This window comes from Pseudophryne corroboree, chromosome 10, assembly GCF_028390025.1.
Source record: "Pseudophryne corroboree isolate aPseCor3 chromosome 10, aPseCor3.hap2, whole genome shotgun sequence".
NCBI classification, from domain to species: domain Eukaryota; kingdom Metazoa; phylum Chordata; class Amphibia; order Anura; family Myobatrachidae; genus Pseudophryne; species Pseudophryne corroboree.
The window spans coordinates 291,982,741-291,998,776 of record NC_086453.1 but is presented as its reverse complement, the minus strand read 5'-3'; the positions used below and the strand labels follow the sequence as shown (position 1 = coordinate 291,998,776).

Below are 16,036 nucleotides of genomic sequence, written 5' to 3'. Positions count from 1 at the left end.
AAATGCAGGGCCATCTTAATGTATAGGCACACTGGGCAGATTCCCAGAGCCCCACAAAGCTGCCTCTGAGCAGGGGCGGCTGGTGGTCACACAATCGGAATGGCCAGACAGCATTTTCTACCTGCCTCCCAGCCTTCAGCCAGAGGGTGAATAGCTGTCAGTATGCTGATTGGTGGGTGACTGGATCTATCCACCAATCAGAGTGCTGACTCCCTATCACGGTATGAAAGCATTTGGAGAGACGGCATGGGAATGCAGGGAGACATTTTATGTTTTTTTTTTTATTAGTTCCTTTGAATGGGTGTGTAGGGACCCCAGCGCATTGCTTTGTCCAGGGCCTACAATGCTGTTAGGACGTCTCTGGCATAATGGGGCGCAAGTGATACCCTGTCCAGTGCCTGAGAAGACATGGGTGAGCACCTTGTCTTCCTTTTTTTCCCTACCAATATCAGTAGTGGGCAGGGACCCCAACATTCTTCTGCATCTCTCAATCCCCCCCACCCAAAAAATATTCCTCTGCATCTCCCAACAACCCACACACACACACACACACACACACACACACACACACACACACACACACACACACACACACACACACACACACACACACAAGGTCCCTGAGAAATGCAGTCTACACAATCATTTTCCTACACTTAATCTTGGCATTGGAGGATATATTCTAACCTGGCACTGGGAGTATATACTGCCGGAGTCAAATACTGTATCTTGGCAATGGAGGACCATACCATATCCTAGCATTGAAAGCATACTATGTACTGCATGCTAACATTGGAATTACATCCTCTGTAACAAAGCCTGAGAATAGTGGTAGACAAAAACAGTGGCGATATATGGCAGGTGGGTACTGACACCCGCCGGCGTGCTGGAATGAGCAGTAAGGGAAGAGAGGCAGGGGACAGTTACATCCATTCTGGGTGCATCATTTTTCTTCTTCTTTTTTTTTATTATTAACTCTTTATAATCTATGGTACTTGTTTTTTTTTTTACATTTAGGGCTGAGTAATCCTTTAGCTCGGAATGGGTGAGACAGTGATTGCCATTTTTGGGTCACATCACAGGGGATATGGGTTCTGTTCCATCCAGGGTATTGTATGTGTGTAGTTTGTATGTTCACCCTGTGGTCCAATGGACCCAATATACCACCCAATAGGAAACAATTAAAATATACAAATAAAAGCTAATAATGTGCCGTCTCCGTTTTCATATTAGCAAAGCTGTTCAGACACTGGACGGGACTGAGTACTGGGGGGGTCGTGCACACTGGAGAAGGTGTGGCAACTCCCCGTCGTTGCATACATTCCTATAGAGCAGTATTGGAAGTGTGTTCACTGCATCATCGGGGGGGGGGGGGGGGGGGTTAGGCCTCCCCTGCTCTGCCGGGCCCACGTCGGCATGGACACTGCCGGAATCCCGAGCACCGGTCACATGACCTCATCCCATTTGTACCCTTCCCCTCTCGGTGCCCCTGATTATGGGGCTATTTCAATTACCAGCTTCACAGGACATGTCTCCCAGACCCGATTTCTGCTTTGGATCTGCCCCTATAATTCTTTTCAATTCCAATATTCCTTCAAAGGATTCCAAAATAATTTTACAGGCACATTACGGTTGTTGTTGCTTTTATTAAATAGCTATTCTAAAAGAAAAAGTTGTACCAAATATCGGCAAAACATAAAATATTTATTCATTGTAACATGAAAAATAACCTATTTTTGTATAGTCCAGGCTGTACATTCACATCCGCTCTTCATTATTTTGTAGGTGGTTGAAATGAGGCTTTGTTGTATATACAAGAAGTGTGACACTTGTAAAAATAAGCAGAAATCATATATAGTCACATTCCCCGCATTAGACGCAGTATTTCCAGAAACATTCTGACAAGTTCCCTGCGCGCTTCTTCTGTTGCTTCCGGTCCTTAGCTTGTAGACGACTCAGCAGTGATATCCGTGGATGCTTGTCAAAGAATTCCTAAAGGACAGAAATTTTTATTATTATTATAATAAGTATTAGTAGTATTATAATATTATACTTCATTGTAAACAGTTGATATATTACCAGGGGTGTAGTATGGCTGACCGGCGGTCTCCTGACCGCCGGTCAGCTTACCGACGCCGGGATCCCGGCAGCATACCGACGCCGGGATCACAGCGGGGAGGGGCGAGTGCAGCAAGCCCCTTGCTGGCTCAGTGCGCTCGCCACGCTGCGGGCTCGGTGGCGACCTGCGGTCGCCACGGGTTCTATTCCCACTCTATGGGTGTCGTGGACACCCACGAGTGGAAATAGTCCCTGTTGGTCGGCATGCCGACCATCGGGATACTGAGCCGGCAGGATGGTGGAGGAGGTCATGTGACTGTCGGTCAGCAGACCGCCGGTCACATGAATACCACCCATTACCAGTGTTAGCGCCAGTAGCACACAGTTCTATCTTTAGGACTCTTTAAAGGGACACTACTGCATATCTCCCAGCTTCTTACTTGGGGGCGCTCGGGACGGTTACGCAGCAAAAAGGGGGTGCAGCCTTGGGTGGAGTGGGTGTGACCTCACCAGAGTGGGCATTGTCTCACACCAATAACCTATTGTCCGGCATTTAGGGGGCGTGCCCAGTGCTACCCGAGCAGCTGACAAGCCCCCTGCTCACTTCCCAGCACTGAATAGATGCCGTGTGCACAGCATCTATTCAGAAATCACTCAGGTGATCAAATTCTCCCCAACGCCTCCCCCCTGCGGAAGGGACAGCGGGACAGTGTCCGAAGAGCGGCACTGTCCTGCTGGATTTGGGACAGTTGGGAGGTATGCTACTGTACCAGGGCATTGTAAGAGAGGAGGACCCCCGTGTGCAGCCTTCTGCTTTAGGGGCCCCCTCCTCTCTGACCGATGCACAGGTTTTAATACTTACCTCTCCGGAGTCCCTCGGCGGTGCCATCCTCCGCAGCAGCAATAGAGTCTGAGCACAGACTCTATTGCGCATGCGCAAACCTCTAGGAACACTGCGCGGTGGCCATTTTCCCTAAGATTTTACTAATGTGCATGCGCGAAACTCCAGAAAAACGTCCGCCGTGCCATCTTTCCGGAGTTTTCAGCATGCGAAATAGAGTTTGTTCCACCTAGTGTTCAGACTCTATTGTGCTGCTGAGAAGGGATGTGAGAATCAGGAGGTGAGAGATTTTGGGAGAGTTATCCTGCTTTTTTAAAGTGGCAATCGTTTGCATGGCAAAATCAGTTTGGTTTTGCCATGTAAATGATTTCCACTTAAAAAAAAAAATGCAGGAGAACTCACACAAAATCTCTTACTTCCTGATTCTCACACCCTATTACAGGTGTGTATTGCGATGTCGGTGTGCTGACGCTGCGGTCGCCACGGGTTCTATTCCCACTGTATGGGTATCGTGGACACCAGGGCCGGATTAAGCCTGGTGGGGGCAATGAAGTTGTGGGGTCCCCACTACAGTAGATGATAAAGACCCTGAGCCCCCCCTTACACACACACATATACACACATACACCCATGCTACACACACACACACAACACACACACAGTCGTACACACACACAGACACGTGCATGCGCGCTACCTGTCCAGCGAGCGGTGGAGCAGCGGATGCCAGAGTCAGTGCCCCTACACCCAGGAGCGTAGTAGTTTCTCCCCTCCCGGCGGCTCAGCTGTTTATTAACAGCGCCGCCGAGAAGGTGTTCCTTGCACAGCATTTCACAGTCTCGCGGGATGCTGCTTTGAAATCCCGCAAGACTATGAAATGCTGTGCAAGGAACACCTCCTCGGCGGCGCTGTTAATGAACATCTGAGCCGCCGGGAGGGGATAAACTACTACGCTCCTGGGAGTGGGGGCCCCTGGGACGACAGCCCCTTTTGCCCCTAACTTAATCCGGCCCTGGGGGACACCGAGTGTGAATAGTTCCTGCTGGTCAGCATGCCGACCGTCGGGATTGTGAGGTAGGCGTGATGTATGGGGAGGCAATGTGACCGGCGGTCTCCTGTCCGCCGGTCACATAACTACATCCACCCTATTACATTGTCCCCCGAAAGAGATGAACAAAATATCCATCATATAAATAGTTTATAATATGGAGCTACACCTGGAAAATCAAGTGTAGTCCAGACTAAAGGCGGGCAACACGGACTGTTACTCACCTGTTTCATGCTGTCGTCAATATTGTAGGTTCCTAGACTGAGTCCTAAGAAACACAAAGGAACAAACATTTTCATTAAAAACAATGTAGTATTGTTCTACAGTAGCAACGCAGACATCTATTATTTATTATTGCATATGTTTTCATTTATCTATATAAAGGAATGGTCTGAAAGCAGTGATGTGTAATGTTAAGTCTTAGGGGTCTATTTATCATTGAATATTTGCAGAATATCCTTTTGGGAGAAACTCCCAAATATTTAATAGAGGGACTGCAGCAAATATCTCCATTTCTGCCGCGGCTCCTCCATTTCCGACAGCAGTCACTACCCCCATAGGTTTCTATGGGGGATGCGATGCAAGACTTACCAAGCTTGGACCTGTCAGCTTACCGCCATCTTCAGATGGCGTTGTGCTGCTATATGCCTATGGGCAGAAAAACACAGGGAGAGCGTTCCATGGTATTTTCTAGGTATAGTATGAATGGAAAGGAAACTATATTGGATGTTCAAATACTGAGGCATTACTGTGAGCAAAAAGTAATGGTAAGACTGGCTGGATCAGGACTAGCAGCAGCTAGGCATAATCAGTAAGACTAAGGAGAAAGAATCAGTAAGACTGTCTGGATCAGTACTAACAGCAGATAGGTATAATCAGTAAGACTGTCTGTATCAGGACTAGCAGCAGCTAGGCATAATCAGTAAGACTATCTGGATCAGTACTAGCAGCAGCTAGGCATAATCAGTAAGAATGTCTGGAGCAGTACTAGCAGCAGCTAGGCATAATCAGTAAGACTGTCTATATCAGGACTAGCAGCAGCTACGCATAATCAGTAAGACTATCTGGATCAGTACTAGCAGCAGCTAGGCATAATCAGTAAGACTGTCTGGATCAGTACAAGCAGCAGCTAGGCATAATCAGTAAGACTGTCTGGATCAGTACTAACAGCAGCTAGGCATAATCAGTAAGACTGTCTGTATCAGTACTAGCAGCAGCTAGGCATAATCAGTAAGACTGTCTGTATCAGTACTAACAGCAGATAGGCATCATCAGTAAGACTGTCTGTATCAGGACTAGCAGCAGCTAGGCATAATCAGTAAGACTGTCTGTATCAGGACTAGCAGCAGCTAGGCATAATCAGTAAGACTGTCTGGATCAGTACTAACAGCAGCTAGGCATAATCAGTAAGACTGTCTGTATCAGTACTAACAGCAGCTAGGCATAATCAGTAAGACTGTCTGTATCAGTACTAACAGCAGCTAGGCATAATCAGTAAGACTGTCTGTATCAGTACTAGCAGCAGCTAGACATAATCAGTAAGACTGTCTGTATCAGGACTAGCAGCAGCTAGGCATAATCAGTAAGACTGTCTGGATCAGTACTAGCAGCAGCTAGGCATAATCAGTAAGACTGTCTGGATCAGTACTAACAGCAGCTAGGCATAATCAGTAAGACTATCTGGATCAGTACTAGCAGCAGCTAGGCATAATCAGTAAGACTGTCTGGATCAGTACTAGCAGCAGCTAGGCATAATCAGTAAGACTGTCTGTATCAGGACTAGCAGCAGCTAGGCATAATCAGTAAGACTATTTGGATCAGTACTAGCAGCAGCTAGGCATAATCAGTAAGACTGTCTGGATCAGTACTAGCAGCAGCTAGGCATAATCAGTAAGACTGTCTGGATCAGTACTAACAGCAGATAGGCATAATCAGTAAGACTATCTGGATGAGGACTAGCAGCATCTAGGCATAATCAGTAAGACTGTCTGGATCAGTACTAGCAGCAGCTAGGCATAATCAGTAAGACTGTCTGGATCAGTACTAACAGCAGCTAGGCATAATCAGTAAGACTGTCTGTATCAGTACTAGCAGCAGCTAGGCATAATCAGTAAGACTGTCTGGATCAGTACTAGCAGCAGCTAGGCATAATCAGTAAGACTGTCTGGATCAGTACTAGCAGCAGCTAGGCATAATCAGTAAGACTGTCTGGATCAGTATTAACAGCAGCTAGGCATAATCAGTAAGACTGTCTGTATCAGTACTAGCAGCAGCTAGGCATAATCAGTAAGACTGTCTGGATCAGTACTAGCAGCAGCTAGGCATAATCAATAAGACTGTCTGGATCAGTACTAGCAGCAGCTAGGCATAATCAGTAAGACTGTCTGAATCAGTACTAGCAGCAGATAGGCATAATCAGTAAAACTGGCTTGGTCAGGACTAGCAGCAGACAAGCATAATTAGTAAAGGCCAGTACACACGTTCTTATTTCCCCAGAGATGTGTGCTGAGCGATCTATCAGTGATCGCTCAGCACACATCTCTCCCACGCTCAGCACAGCGCAATATGTGCTGAGCGAGGGGGACGGACGGGGGAAGGGGGGGGGCGCTCATTTCACCCAGCAACTGAAATGAGCAATGTGCTGGATTGTGCCTGCATGCAGGCCAATCGAGCACTGGCGATAGAGACGCGCGGGGCCGCGCATCGCTGTAGGGCATACACACAAGAGATCCGTGCAATCTAGTCAGGTTGCTTAGATTTTAAGAACGGATCTCTCCGTAACAGCAGACAGGCATAATCAGTAAGATTGGATAGGTTAAGACTAGCAGCAGACAGACATAATTAGTAAGACTCTCTGGATCAGTGCTAGCATCAGACAGGCATAATCAGTAACACTGGCTCAGTCAGGACTAGCCGTAGACAGGCATATTCAGTAAGACTAGTTGGGTCAGACAGGCATAATCAGTAAGACTTCCTGGGTCAGGGCTGGTGGCAGATAGGCATAAACAGTATCTCTGGCCAGGTCAAGGCTGGTGGCAGACAAGCAAAAACAGAAACTCTGGCCAGGTCAGGGCTGGTGGCAGACCTGCATAAACAGTAACTCTGGCTAGGTCAGGGCTGGTGGCACACAGGCACAGTAACTCTGGCCACGTCAGGGCTGGTGGCAGACAGGCACAGTGACTCTGGCTAAGCCAGGGCTGGTGGCAGACAGGCAAATATGATTATACATGCTAGGTAAGCGTTGGCAGCAGACAGGCAGATACCTGTAGACAGAAGGGGTCAGGGCTGGGGGCAGAAAAGCAGATATGATTAGACGGGTGGGGCTAAGGCTGGGCGCAGACAAAATTTCAGAGACAGGCCATAATCAGGGACAAGAGAAGTCTATATAATCTAGTCAGAAAATGAAGTCAGCAACGATTAAACCACAATAATGCCGGTCCAACTACAGCAGAACACAAACTATCACAGCACTGGAAGGAAAGTAGAGTAGCTATTAACTTAACCCTAGCCAATCGACTTTATACTAAAAGCCCAGCCAACTCTAATCCTACCCACAACACCTGGGAGAGCACGGGGTCCGGTATTTCTATGACGACTGTCTGGAAACTTGAAAGTGGGACATAATGTAACTAAGCCAGCATCTGTTTCTTACCAATGGACCAGAGTGTGACCATAATAGCAGCCAATATAACACAATATCAGAAGACCTGAAAACCAGGTACTGTTAACAATGTCTTCTAAAGGGGCAGAATCACCAAAAATGAATAGGAGGCTTTTATGAAAGCTATCGATACATTTAATACAAATTATATGTAAGAACTTTATTTTATATATGAGTATTTTTACATAGCAATATATATAAGCCTGTACAGTATAGTTTACTGTAGCAAATGTACCGATTGTTGGATACATTAAGCTCAGCAGAAATTGAGGATTCTGTTACTGTACCTTCTTTGCTGACAATGTCATCTGTATCAGTGCTGGAATCTCTGCCGCTGTCTAGAATTGCTGGGAGATTCTGCAGCACGCCAGAGTCATCCCAACTGCGCAGTTCTCCAAACTCCATCTGTGAGTCTGTTGTAAAATATTTGACAGAACAACTGTTAATGATATTGGTGGATGACAATTGGTGCATGGATTCCTGCATACAAAAGGTCAGTACACTACTGCAGTCGTTTCATCTCCAGTCCTCAAGTACTCCCAGCAGGTCATGTTTTCCTGATTTCTTTGATCATGGACATGCTCGTTGATCTAGTTTGTAGAGTCAGTAATTTTCCTATTTCCACGGACAGAAAATCAGAAAACATGACCTGTTTGGGGGCAATGTGGGGCTGTACTGTTATGAACAGGGAAAAGTACTTGTTTTAAGATCTATCATTTAAAGGGGCTATAATTACAAAACTAGTCTCTCTCTCTCTCTCTCTCTCTCTCTCTCTCTCTCTCTCTATATATATATATATATATATATATATATATATATGCTCAGCAGGATCCGGCACTTAAGTGGCATACCGTATTATTTGCTTTGGTGCCCTCCTCCGGGGCTATGGTATCAGCCCTCTTGTATAGCATTGGAGAACAGGGGGAGCTCAAAGGCTTTGAATGGTGGAAAACAACATGGTGTTTATTTCTTTCAATGTTTCGGGGGCGTATTCCCCTTCATCAGGACCTGATGTGCCGCCTTTTGAGTGTCGCCTGTTCTCCATTGCTATATATACAGGGGAGGATTAGCCATAGGGCTCACCAGGAAGATTCCTGGTGGGCCAACCAGGAGCGGTTCATGGTGCGGGCAAGCAGTGCCTTTGACCGGGGCGCTGCGGCCTGGGGGCGCGGCCGCAGACACCCCGCAGGCACCGCCGCCTACCCGCACCCTGCTCCCCGCTCCACGACTGCAGCAGACGCCGTGGGCTGTGTGGGCGTCCGCTGCAGCCGGCTCCAGGGACAGACACTAGAGGTCAGTATTGACCTCTAGTGTCTGTGCGGCGCTGCTATGGGAGAGACGTCATGACGTCTCTCCCATAGAGAGGGGCCGACGGCCAGACGGAAGCAGCAGTGGTCGGGAAGCAGGAGCGGGGCAGTGGTAAGTATTGTTTTTTTTATTTTTGTGTGTGTGTGTTTGTAAGCGGTGACAGGGGGCACAACTACTGGGGGCAAAGAAAGAGGAGGCACAACTACTGGTGGCAAAGAAATGGGGCACAACTACTGAGGGCAAAGCAACAGGGGGCACAACTACTGGGGGCAAAGCAACAGGGGGCACAATGACAGGGGGCACAACTACTGGGGGCACAGCAACGGGGCACAACTACTGTGTGAATCCTGAAACTTCGTATCCAAGAACATGTTAGGAATATAAAGAACAAAGTCCTCACACACGCAGTATCAAGACATTTCCACCAATACCACAACTCGGATCCAGAGACATTAACTTTTAGAGGCATTGAATTGGTATCGTTGGGAGAAAGAGGAGGTGACCTTTCCAACCTCCTCTCCAGGAGAGAAATGTACTGGATCTACGAATTGAATACTCTACATCCAGATGGCCTCAACGAAGGATACGAAATAGCACCTTTCCTGTGATGTAAGCTACCTATTCTCCGCACTATCCCCATTCCAACTCTTCCCATATTACTCCTGGGAGTGAAAGAAAAATTCCTGCTTCCTCGTTACAGCCATACCACACTAGATACGCCCAATTCCGGCCGATCTTGGAAGCAAAGCAGTGTTGGGCCTGACCAGTACCTGGATGGGTGACCACCAGGGGAGATCAGGTGCTGTAAGAAATGATTGCACAAGGAATCCTCAAAAACCAGAATTTTTCTATCCATACCCTTATATTTTGATTTTTGTATTATAGGTCTCCCTTAATATATTTTATAGTGAGTTATCTCCATTAAAAGTAATATAAAAATATTAAAAACCTTTCGTCATCAATCGCATACTCACATTAAAGGTCTATCCCTATATCTCCACATTACTATTACAATCATACCAACCTGGAGACGCCCAATACCGTCCGATCTTGGAAGCTAAGCAAGGCTGGGCTCGGTTAGTACAAGGATGGGAGACCGACTTGGAAGACCGGGTGTTGTAAACATATGATGGTAAAACCTATAAATGACCTATTAATGTGTATTATGCCGGTTATATTATATTTTAGTACTTATATAATATATTTCATTACTACTATTTCATTGTATTTCACTAATATTTTTATCCACCTGCAGTTATGGAATTTTTTATATAACTGGCTCACTATTTCTAACTGGTCATTTTTCTTTCATGTACCCCACGGGGAGCCGCCTTTCCTGTATACAAGTTACTCCAAATACCCATGAACGGATCCCTAACAAGTGCAAGCATGCACCTGAACCAATCACTACACAGACCGCAGCATACGTAGCCCACCCGCGGCAGGACTGTGACTATATGACATTTTGGATAACCAACAAAATGGCCGCCGTTCTTAACATTGACAGAAAAATGGACATCACCACCGCATTGTGCCTCAAGCGGCGCATGCGCAGAATGAACTTGACGCCGCCGGAAGTGGGGCGGAAGCGGGGCGGACGTGGGGCGGATGTGATGTTCCTATACAGTCCGGACCGGAAGTAAACGGATCTACCCGCATATTATGTTTATCAGCACAAGCATGACTCGTTTTTTGACTATAAAGCCCAATAGCAGTCCTCTCTGTAATACCCTTCTGATATTTATGTATGTTTAGACATTTTGAATATACGTTAGCATTGCACCAATTAACAAACAGGAAGTGATGTCACCAGCACTTCCCCTAACCATGAGGTATAAATATGCTCTGTCTCTAGTCTTTCACCACCCCTTGATGAAGTCCATGAGGGACGAAACGCGTTGGGTGCTATTCCTTGATCTAAACCTCACCACAAAGCTAAGCTATTTTTCTGATTCCTCTATTTTTTAAAAAAGTTTTTGAAAACATATTCCTGTGTGTCTTTTTAACCTGTTTAGTACCTTCTGTTTTGGAGTGATACTTTTAGGTTTTTAGATTACACATACCTTTTATGTCACCATGCTTTTTTCCTTTTACCCAAAAAATTTTTAAAATACCGTTTTTTTACTATTTTACTGAACTTTTGTATGTGTCATATATACACACTATGTTCATGAACCAATATGTTTTTATAATCATGTCTTTTTAAACCGATATTTTGTTATAGTACGTTCCACTACAATAAATTTATATTATTTTATACGTACTGCTTTTGAGCAATCTATTAGCACCATTGGTCGCTCGCTACTACCTCATCCCTCGTCCACATAACCATTTTCTATAGGTAATGGTACCAATACCTATATTTATTTGAGGTAAATGAGCTGACACCCTGATAAAAATAGGGAGTGCAAATGCAATAAGCGGTTTTTTGTATACTATATGTAGAGTTCCCATTCTAGTTGTTACACGTAAGATACTGCATCTGTGGCGCTGATATCTCCCCAGTACACAATATATATATATATGCTCAGCAGGATCCGGCACTTAAGTGGCATACCGTATTATTTGCTTTGGTGCCCTCCTCCGGGGCTATGGTATCAGCCCTCTTGTATAGCATTGGAGAACAGGGGGAGCTCAAAGGCTTTGAATGGTGGAAAACAACATGGTGTTTATTTCTTTCAATGTTTCGGGGGCGTATTCCCCTTCATCAGGACCTGATGTGCCGCCTTTTGAGTGTCGCCTGTTCTCCATTGCTATATATACAGGGGAGGATTAGCCATAGGGCTCACCAGGAAGATTCCTGGTGGGCCAACCAGGAGCGGTTCATGGTGCGGGCAAGCAGTGCCTTTGACCGGGGCGCTGCGGCCTGGGGGCGCGGCCGCAGACACCCCGCAGGCACCGCCGCCTACCCGCACCCTGCTCCCCGCTCCACGACTGCAGCAGACGCCGTGGGCTGTGTGGGCGTCCGCTGCAGCCGGCTCCAGGGACAGACACTAGAGGTCAGTATTGACCTCTAGTGTCTGTGCGGCGCTGCTATGGGAGAGACGTCATGACGTCTCTCCCATAGAGAGGGGCCGACGGCCAGACGGAAGCAGCAGTGGTCGGGAAGCAGGAGCGGGGCAGTGGTAAGTATTGTTTTTTTTATTTTTGTGTGTGTGTGTTTGTAAGCGGTGACAGGGGGCACAACTACTGGGGGCAAAGAAAGAGGGGGCACAACTACTGGTGGCAAAGAAATGGGGCACAACTACTGAGGGCAAAGCAACAGGGGGCACAACTACTGGGGGCAAAGCAACAGGGGGCACAATGACAGGGGGCACAACTACTGGGGGCACAGCAACGGGGCACAACTACTGGGGGCAAATCTACTGGGGGCATAGCTATAGGGGGCACAACTACTGGGGCAAATCTACTGTGGGCACAGCTACAGGGGGCATAGCTACAGGGGGCATATCTACTGGGGGCACAGCTACAGGGGGCATATCTACTGGGGGCAAATCAACTAGCGGGCACAACTACTTGGGGCAAATCAACTAGGGGGCACAGCTGCTGGGAGCATAACTGTGGCCACGCCCCTCCCCTGTGAAGCCACGCCCCTATTTTTTTTGCGCACACTAACTGTTTTGCCGCAGGGGGGTGCCAGTGGAAACTTTCGCACTGGGCGCCACAAGGTGTAGAACCGGCCCTGGGGCCAACGTGTCTGTGGGGCCTGTTTTGTGTGTTGTCATGTGGCTGCACATCACAGGCAGCCCACCGCACTTGATACACTGCATTGCCCCCATTAATTCTGTTATTCCATTACTAACTGTGCCGTGCTGCACCTGCATGGGTCCTAGTCACTGCTATGCAGGCTGCAGTGTCACCTGTTTGCATTGTAATTATGCAGGATCCTGATGTGGGAGAAGCCTGGAGTGCAGGCAGCTGGCTGGAAGGTAGGATCACAGGGTCACATCGATTGTAGCTTTGCCTCCGCTCTGCATATTCCTCATGTTTTACCTGTGTCTAGAGTCTCTCATGTAATTTAAGTTTCCAGTACAACAACTCAGAATTATTGCATTTGTTTTAGAAACTGGCATAAGGGAACTTTTATGTCAGTTTCTGTAGGCCATGGCAACTGTTGTCCCCCATGATAGCATCCAAAGGAGTACCCCCATTGTTACATTCTGTGTGTTCTGATAGACAGGAGGGACTCCAGTATGGGAGGGGAGATGAATCAGACCTTCTTATGAGGACCATGCAACTAATCAGATCCCATCTGTCATTTTAAAGATGTAATAGGTAAGTGTTATACCGCTTTTAGACCCAAACTGCGGGTCGCAGCCAGGAGCCTGACACGGGTGCTACCCTGTTGCGACCCGCGTCAGCCCCCATTTAGACCGGAGTCATCAACCCGGCATATTGCCGGGTTGGTGACGTTGCCGGTGACGCAATGGGGGCGGCGCTTGCAGGTCACATGATCTCCAAGCGCCGCCCGCTCATACACTGTAAACGGGAAGCCGAGTCGCGTGATTCGGCTCCCGTTTACAACCCGTTTGCCGGGTTGAACACGTGTTCAACACCGCAAACTACCCGAGTTGGAATACCGGGTCACTCGACACGGATTATTCCAACTCTGCCCTTTTACACCGAGCAGCAACACGGGTTATGCATGTTCATGTGCAATAACCCGTGTTATATGCTGCCGGTGTAAAAGGGGTATTAGTTAGAATCTGATTGGTTGCTATGTGCAACAACTCCACTTGTTCTCTTTGGAAGAGTTCCTGTAAGTAATTCCATTGCAGGATATATACAGTCATCTGATTTTATCCTACTTTCCTGATAACAGATAACACTAGCTTACTGTAACTGTAAATATAACGGCAAAAATCACAACATTCTTTCAGACTGGTGATTATGGTGGTTACATTTCTGAACATTATGAATTTATTTTATTCATTATGTAGTTTAATCAAGATTTTAATTGGAGTTGCAATATATTACAGGTTGAGTATCCCTTATCCAGAATTCAAAATCCCACATTTTGGGGTCCCCTACTGAGATAATAACATAAATATTATATATATATATATATATATATATATATATATATATATTATTTATAAATATACATATATTTATAGATAATGTATATAATACATATGTCATTATCTCAGCAGGGGACCCAAAAATGTGGGTTTTTGAATAACCTGTGATATAATTGTTATAGTGGGAGATTTATCAAAGCTTGGAAAGAGTTAAAGTATATGGGGGCAAGGTGGGTAGGGGTGGAAACAAAGTACCAACCAATTAGCTACTGGCATTTTTCAAACACAGCCTGTAACATGTCAGTTGGGAGCTGACTGGCTGGTATTTTATCTCCCTCCTAGTTTTGATAATCTCCCCCCTAGCCATAATAGTAAGGATAGGGGTGACCACGCGTTTGTGCAATCAACCGTCTTACAGCTCTAGATGACATTTATCTTTTGACCGATTTTAGGACCAAATATTAAGACTCATCCATTAAAAAAATATATTTTCTGTAGAAGTGGGACCTGGAATGTTGCAAAATGTTTAAAGCATTTTAATTTGTGTTTGTTATATCTTTCCCCTATGATTGCTTGATTTATGTTCCTTACAGTGGTTAAGTAGTTTGTTTATATCGTGGTCAATGTTCTGTCTCCCACCCACTGGATTCAATGTATTTATGCTATTTAACAACCGTAACTTGCTCTGATATTCTCAGCTACAACAAAAATATACAACATACAGTAAAATCTCTATATCACAGAATAAAAATGATTAAACATTGCAAACTATTGTAACACCTCAGGGAGGTATTCAAAGGATTCCGTAACATGTTACACTCCGTCTAAATAATGATAATAAATACAGATACTGTGAGAATATATCAAATCGTAGTTGCACTGCATGTAAAAAAAAAAATGCTTTATGATTAAACTGAAAGTCATTATTTTGTAATTGCTTTCAGTGCTATTATGCAGCAGTCTATATAATTCATTTTAACAGGGAAAGTAAAAATGGCAGTTTCATTTAGAATATATGAAGGTGACTGAATATTTAGGGGAAATATATTTATAATGCTGAATCCAAGTTATACATCAGTCTGCGCACAGAACTGTGCTTTTCGGGCAATATCATTTTAACAAAAGTAATTTCCTCAGTTGAGAAGTACAGAGGTGACTGGGTTCTGAATTGCGTGGCTAATGGATTGGTTAAATGCAGACATTTTAATCTGTGCTTTAAAGCAACTTTGTTTCTGCATCTTAAAAATCCTCTTGACCTCTCTTTACGATCACTCATCTCCAGTACAGTCATTAGATACTGGCTGCAAATTATCATCTCTAACCTTGAATTCAAAGAGAGTTTAGCATTTCAAACAAAGGACAATTACAGAAAATAATAATCCTAAAATGTCCTTACCTGGTAACCGAAAGGACACTTCACGTGGGTCAATGATTGGAAGCGATAGGAGGGGACCAAAGAAACAGGCAATGATCATACAGCAACAGATAAGCTTCTGCATGGCAGCTGGAAGAGATCTAGAAGGCTGGGACTGTGTGCCAGGATCGTCCTTAAATCTCAGTCTCATCACTTAGGTGTCAATCCTTATATACCGTGCTATGACGACATAGAAAACATCACTCTGCTATCCCGCGTCCAAAAAGACTAATGGTGAGCCAATGGTTCCATCCGTGTTGAATTCTAAATGTGAGGCACTTTGCATTGATGTCATTCTTCAAGGTTCATCAACAATAAATTTACTGTCTCGTAGGCCCTTGCTACAAACTGTTACAGCAAATGTGGCATAGCCAATCTACCTTCAATGGAAAAAAAAGTAACTTTCTCTTATAAATCATGAGTTAAGAAAGGGTCAAGTCTTGTTGGAGATGACCGGGGCAATGAGACAGGTGATTTATGAGCTCCTACCTGGTTTGACGTAGAAGACCAGGCTTTGAAAAGTGGATTTTTTAGTGCAGTGGATGGATGAGATGTCAGGTTCTGTTTTGGTCATCGGTCAATGTATTTAGAAGATTAATTGTCTGTTAATTATATTTTGTGTTTCCAATTAAGTTGTAAAAATTGCATTTTATTTAAAGTATATTTATATTTTTCATATAAGTAG

General features: G+C 45.4%; 1 protein-coding gene and 2 pseudogenes across 1 annotated transcript; 2 read left to right on the top strand and 1 right to left on the bottom strand.

Annotated features, from left to right (window-relative positions):
• Nucleotides 1–1,693: 1,693 nt before the first annotated feature.
• On the bottom strand, nucleotides 1,694–15,436 carry UTS2 (urotensin 2). Its single transcript, XM_063941792.1, has 4 exons — nucleotides 15,334–15,436; nucleotides 7,896–8,021; nucleotides 4,172–4,215; nucleotides 1,694–1,992 (listed from the first exon to the last, which is right to left on the bottom strand). Exons 1-4 carry the CDS (start codon nucleotides 15,434–15,436, stop codon nucleotides 1,873–1,875), a joined length of 393 nt encoding a protein of 130 aa, XP_063797862.1. The 3' UTR covers nucleotides 1,694–1,872.
• Nucleotides 9,609–9,727, top strand: LOC134967739 (5S ribosomal RNA; annotated as a pseudogene).
• Nucleotides 9,923–10,041, top strand: LOC134968267 (5S ribosomal RNA; annotated as a pseudogene).
• Nucleotides 15,437–16,036: the final 600 nt, after the last annotated feature.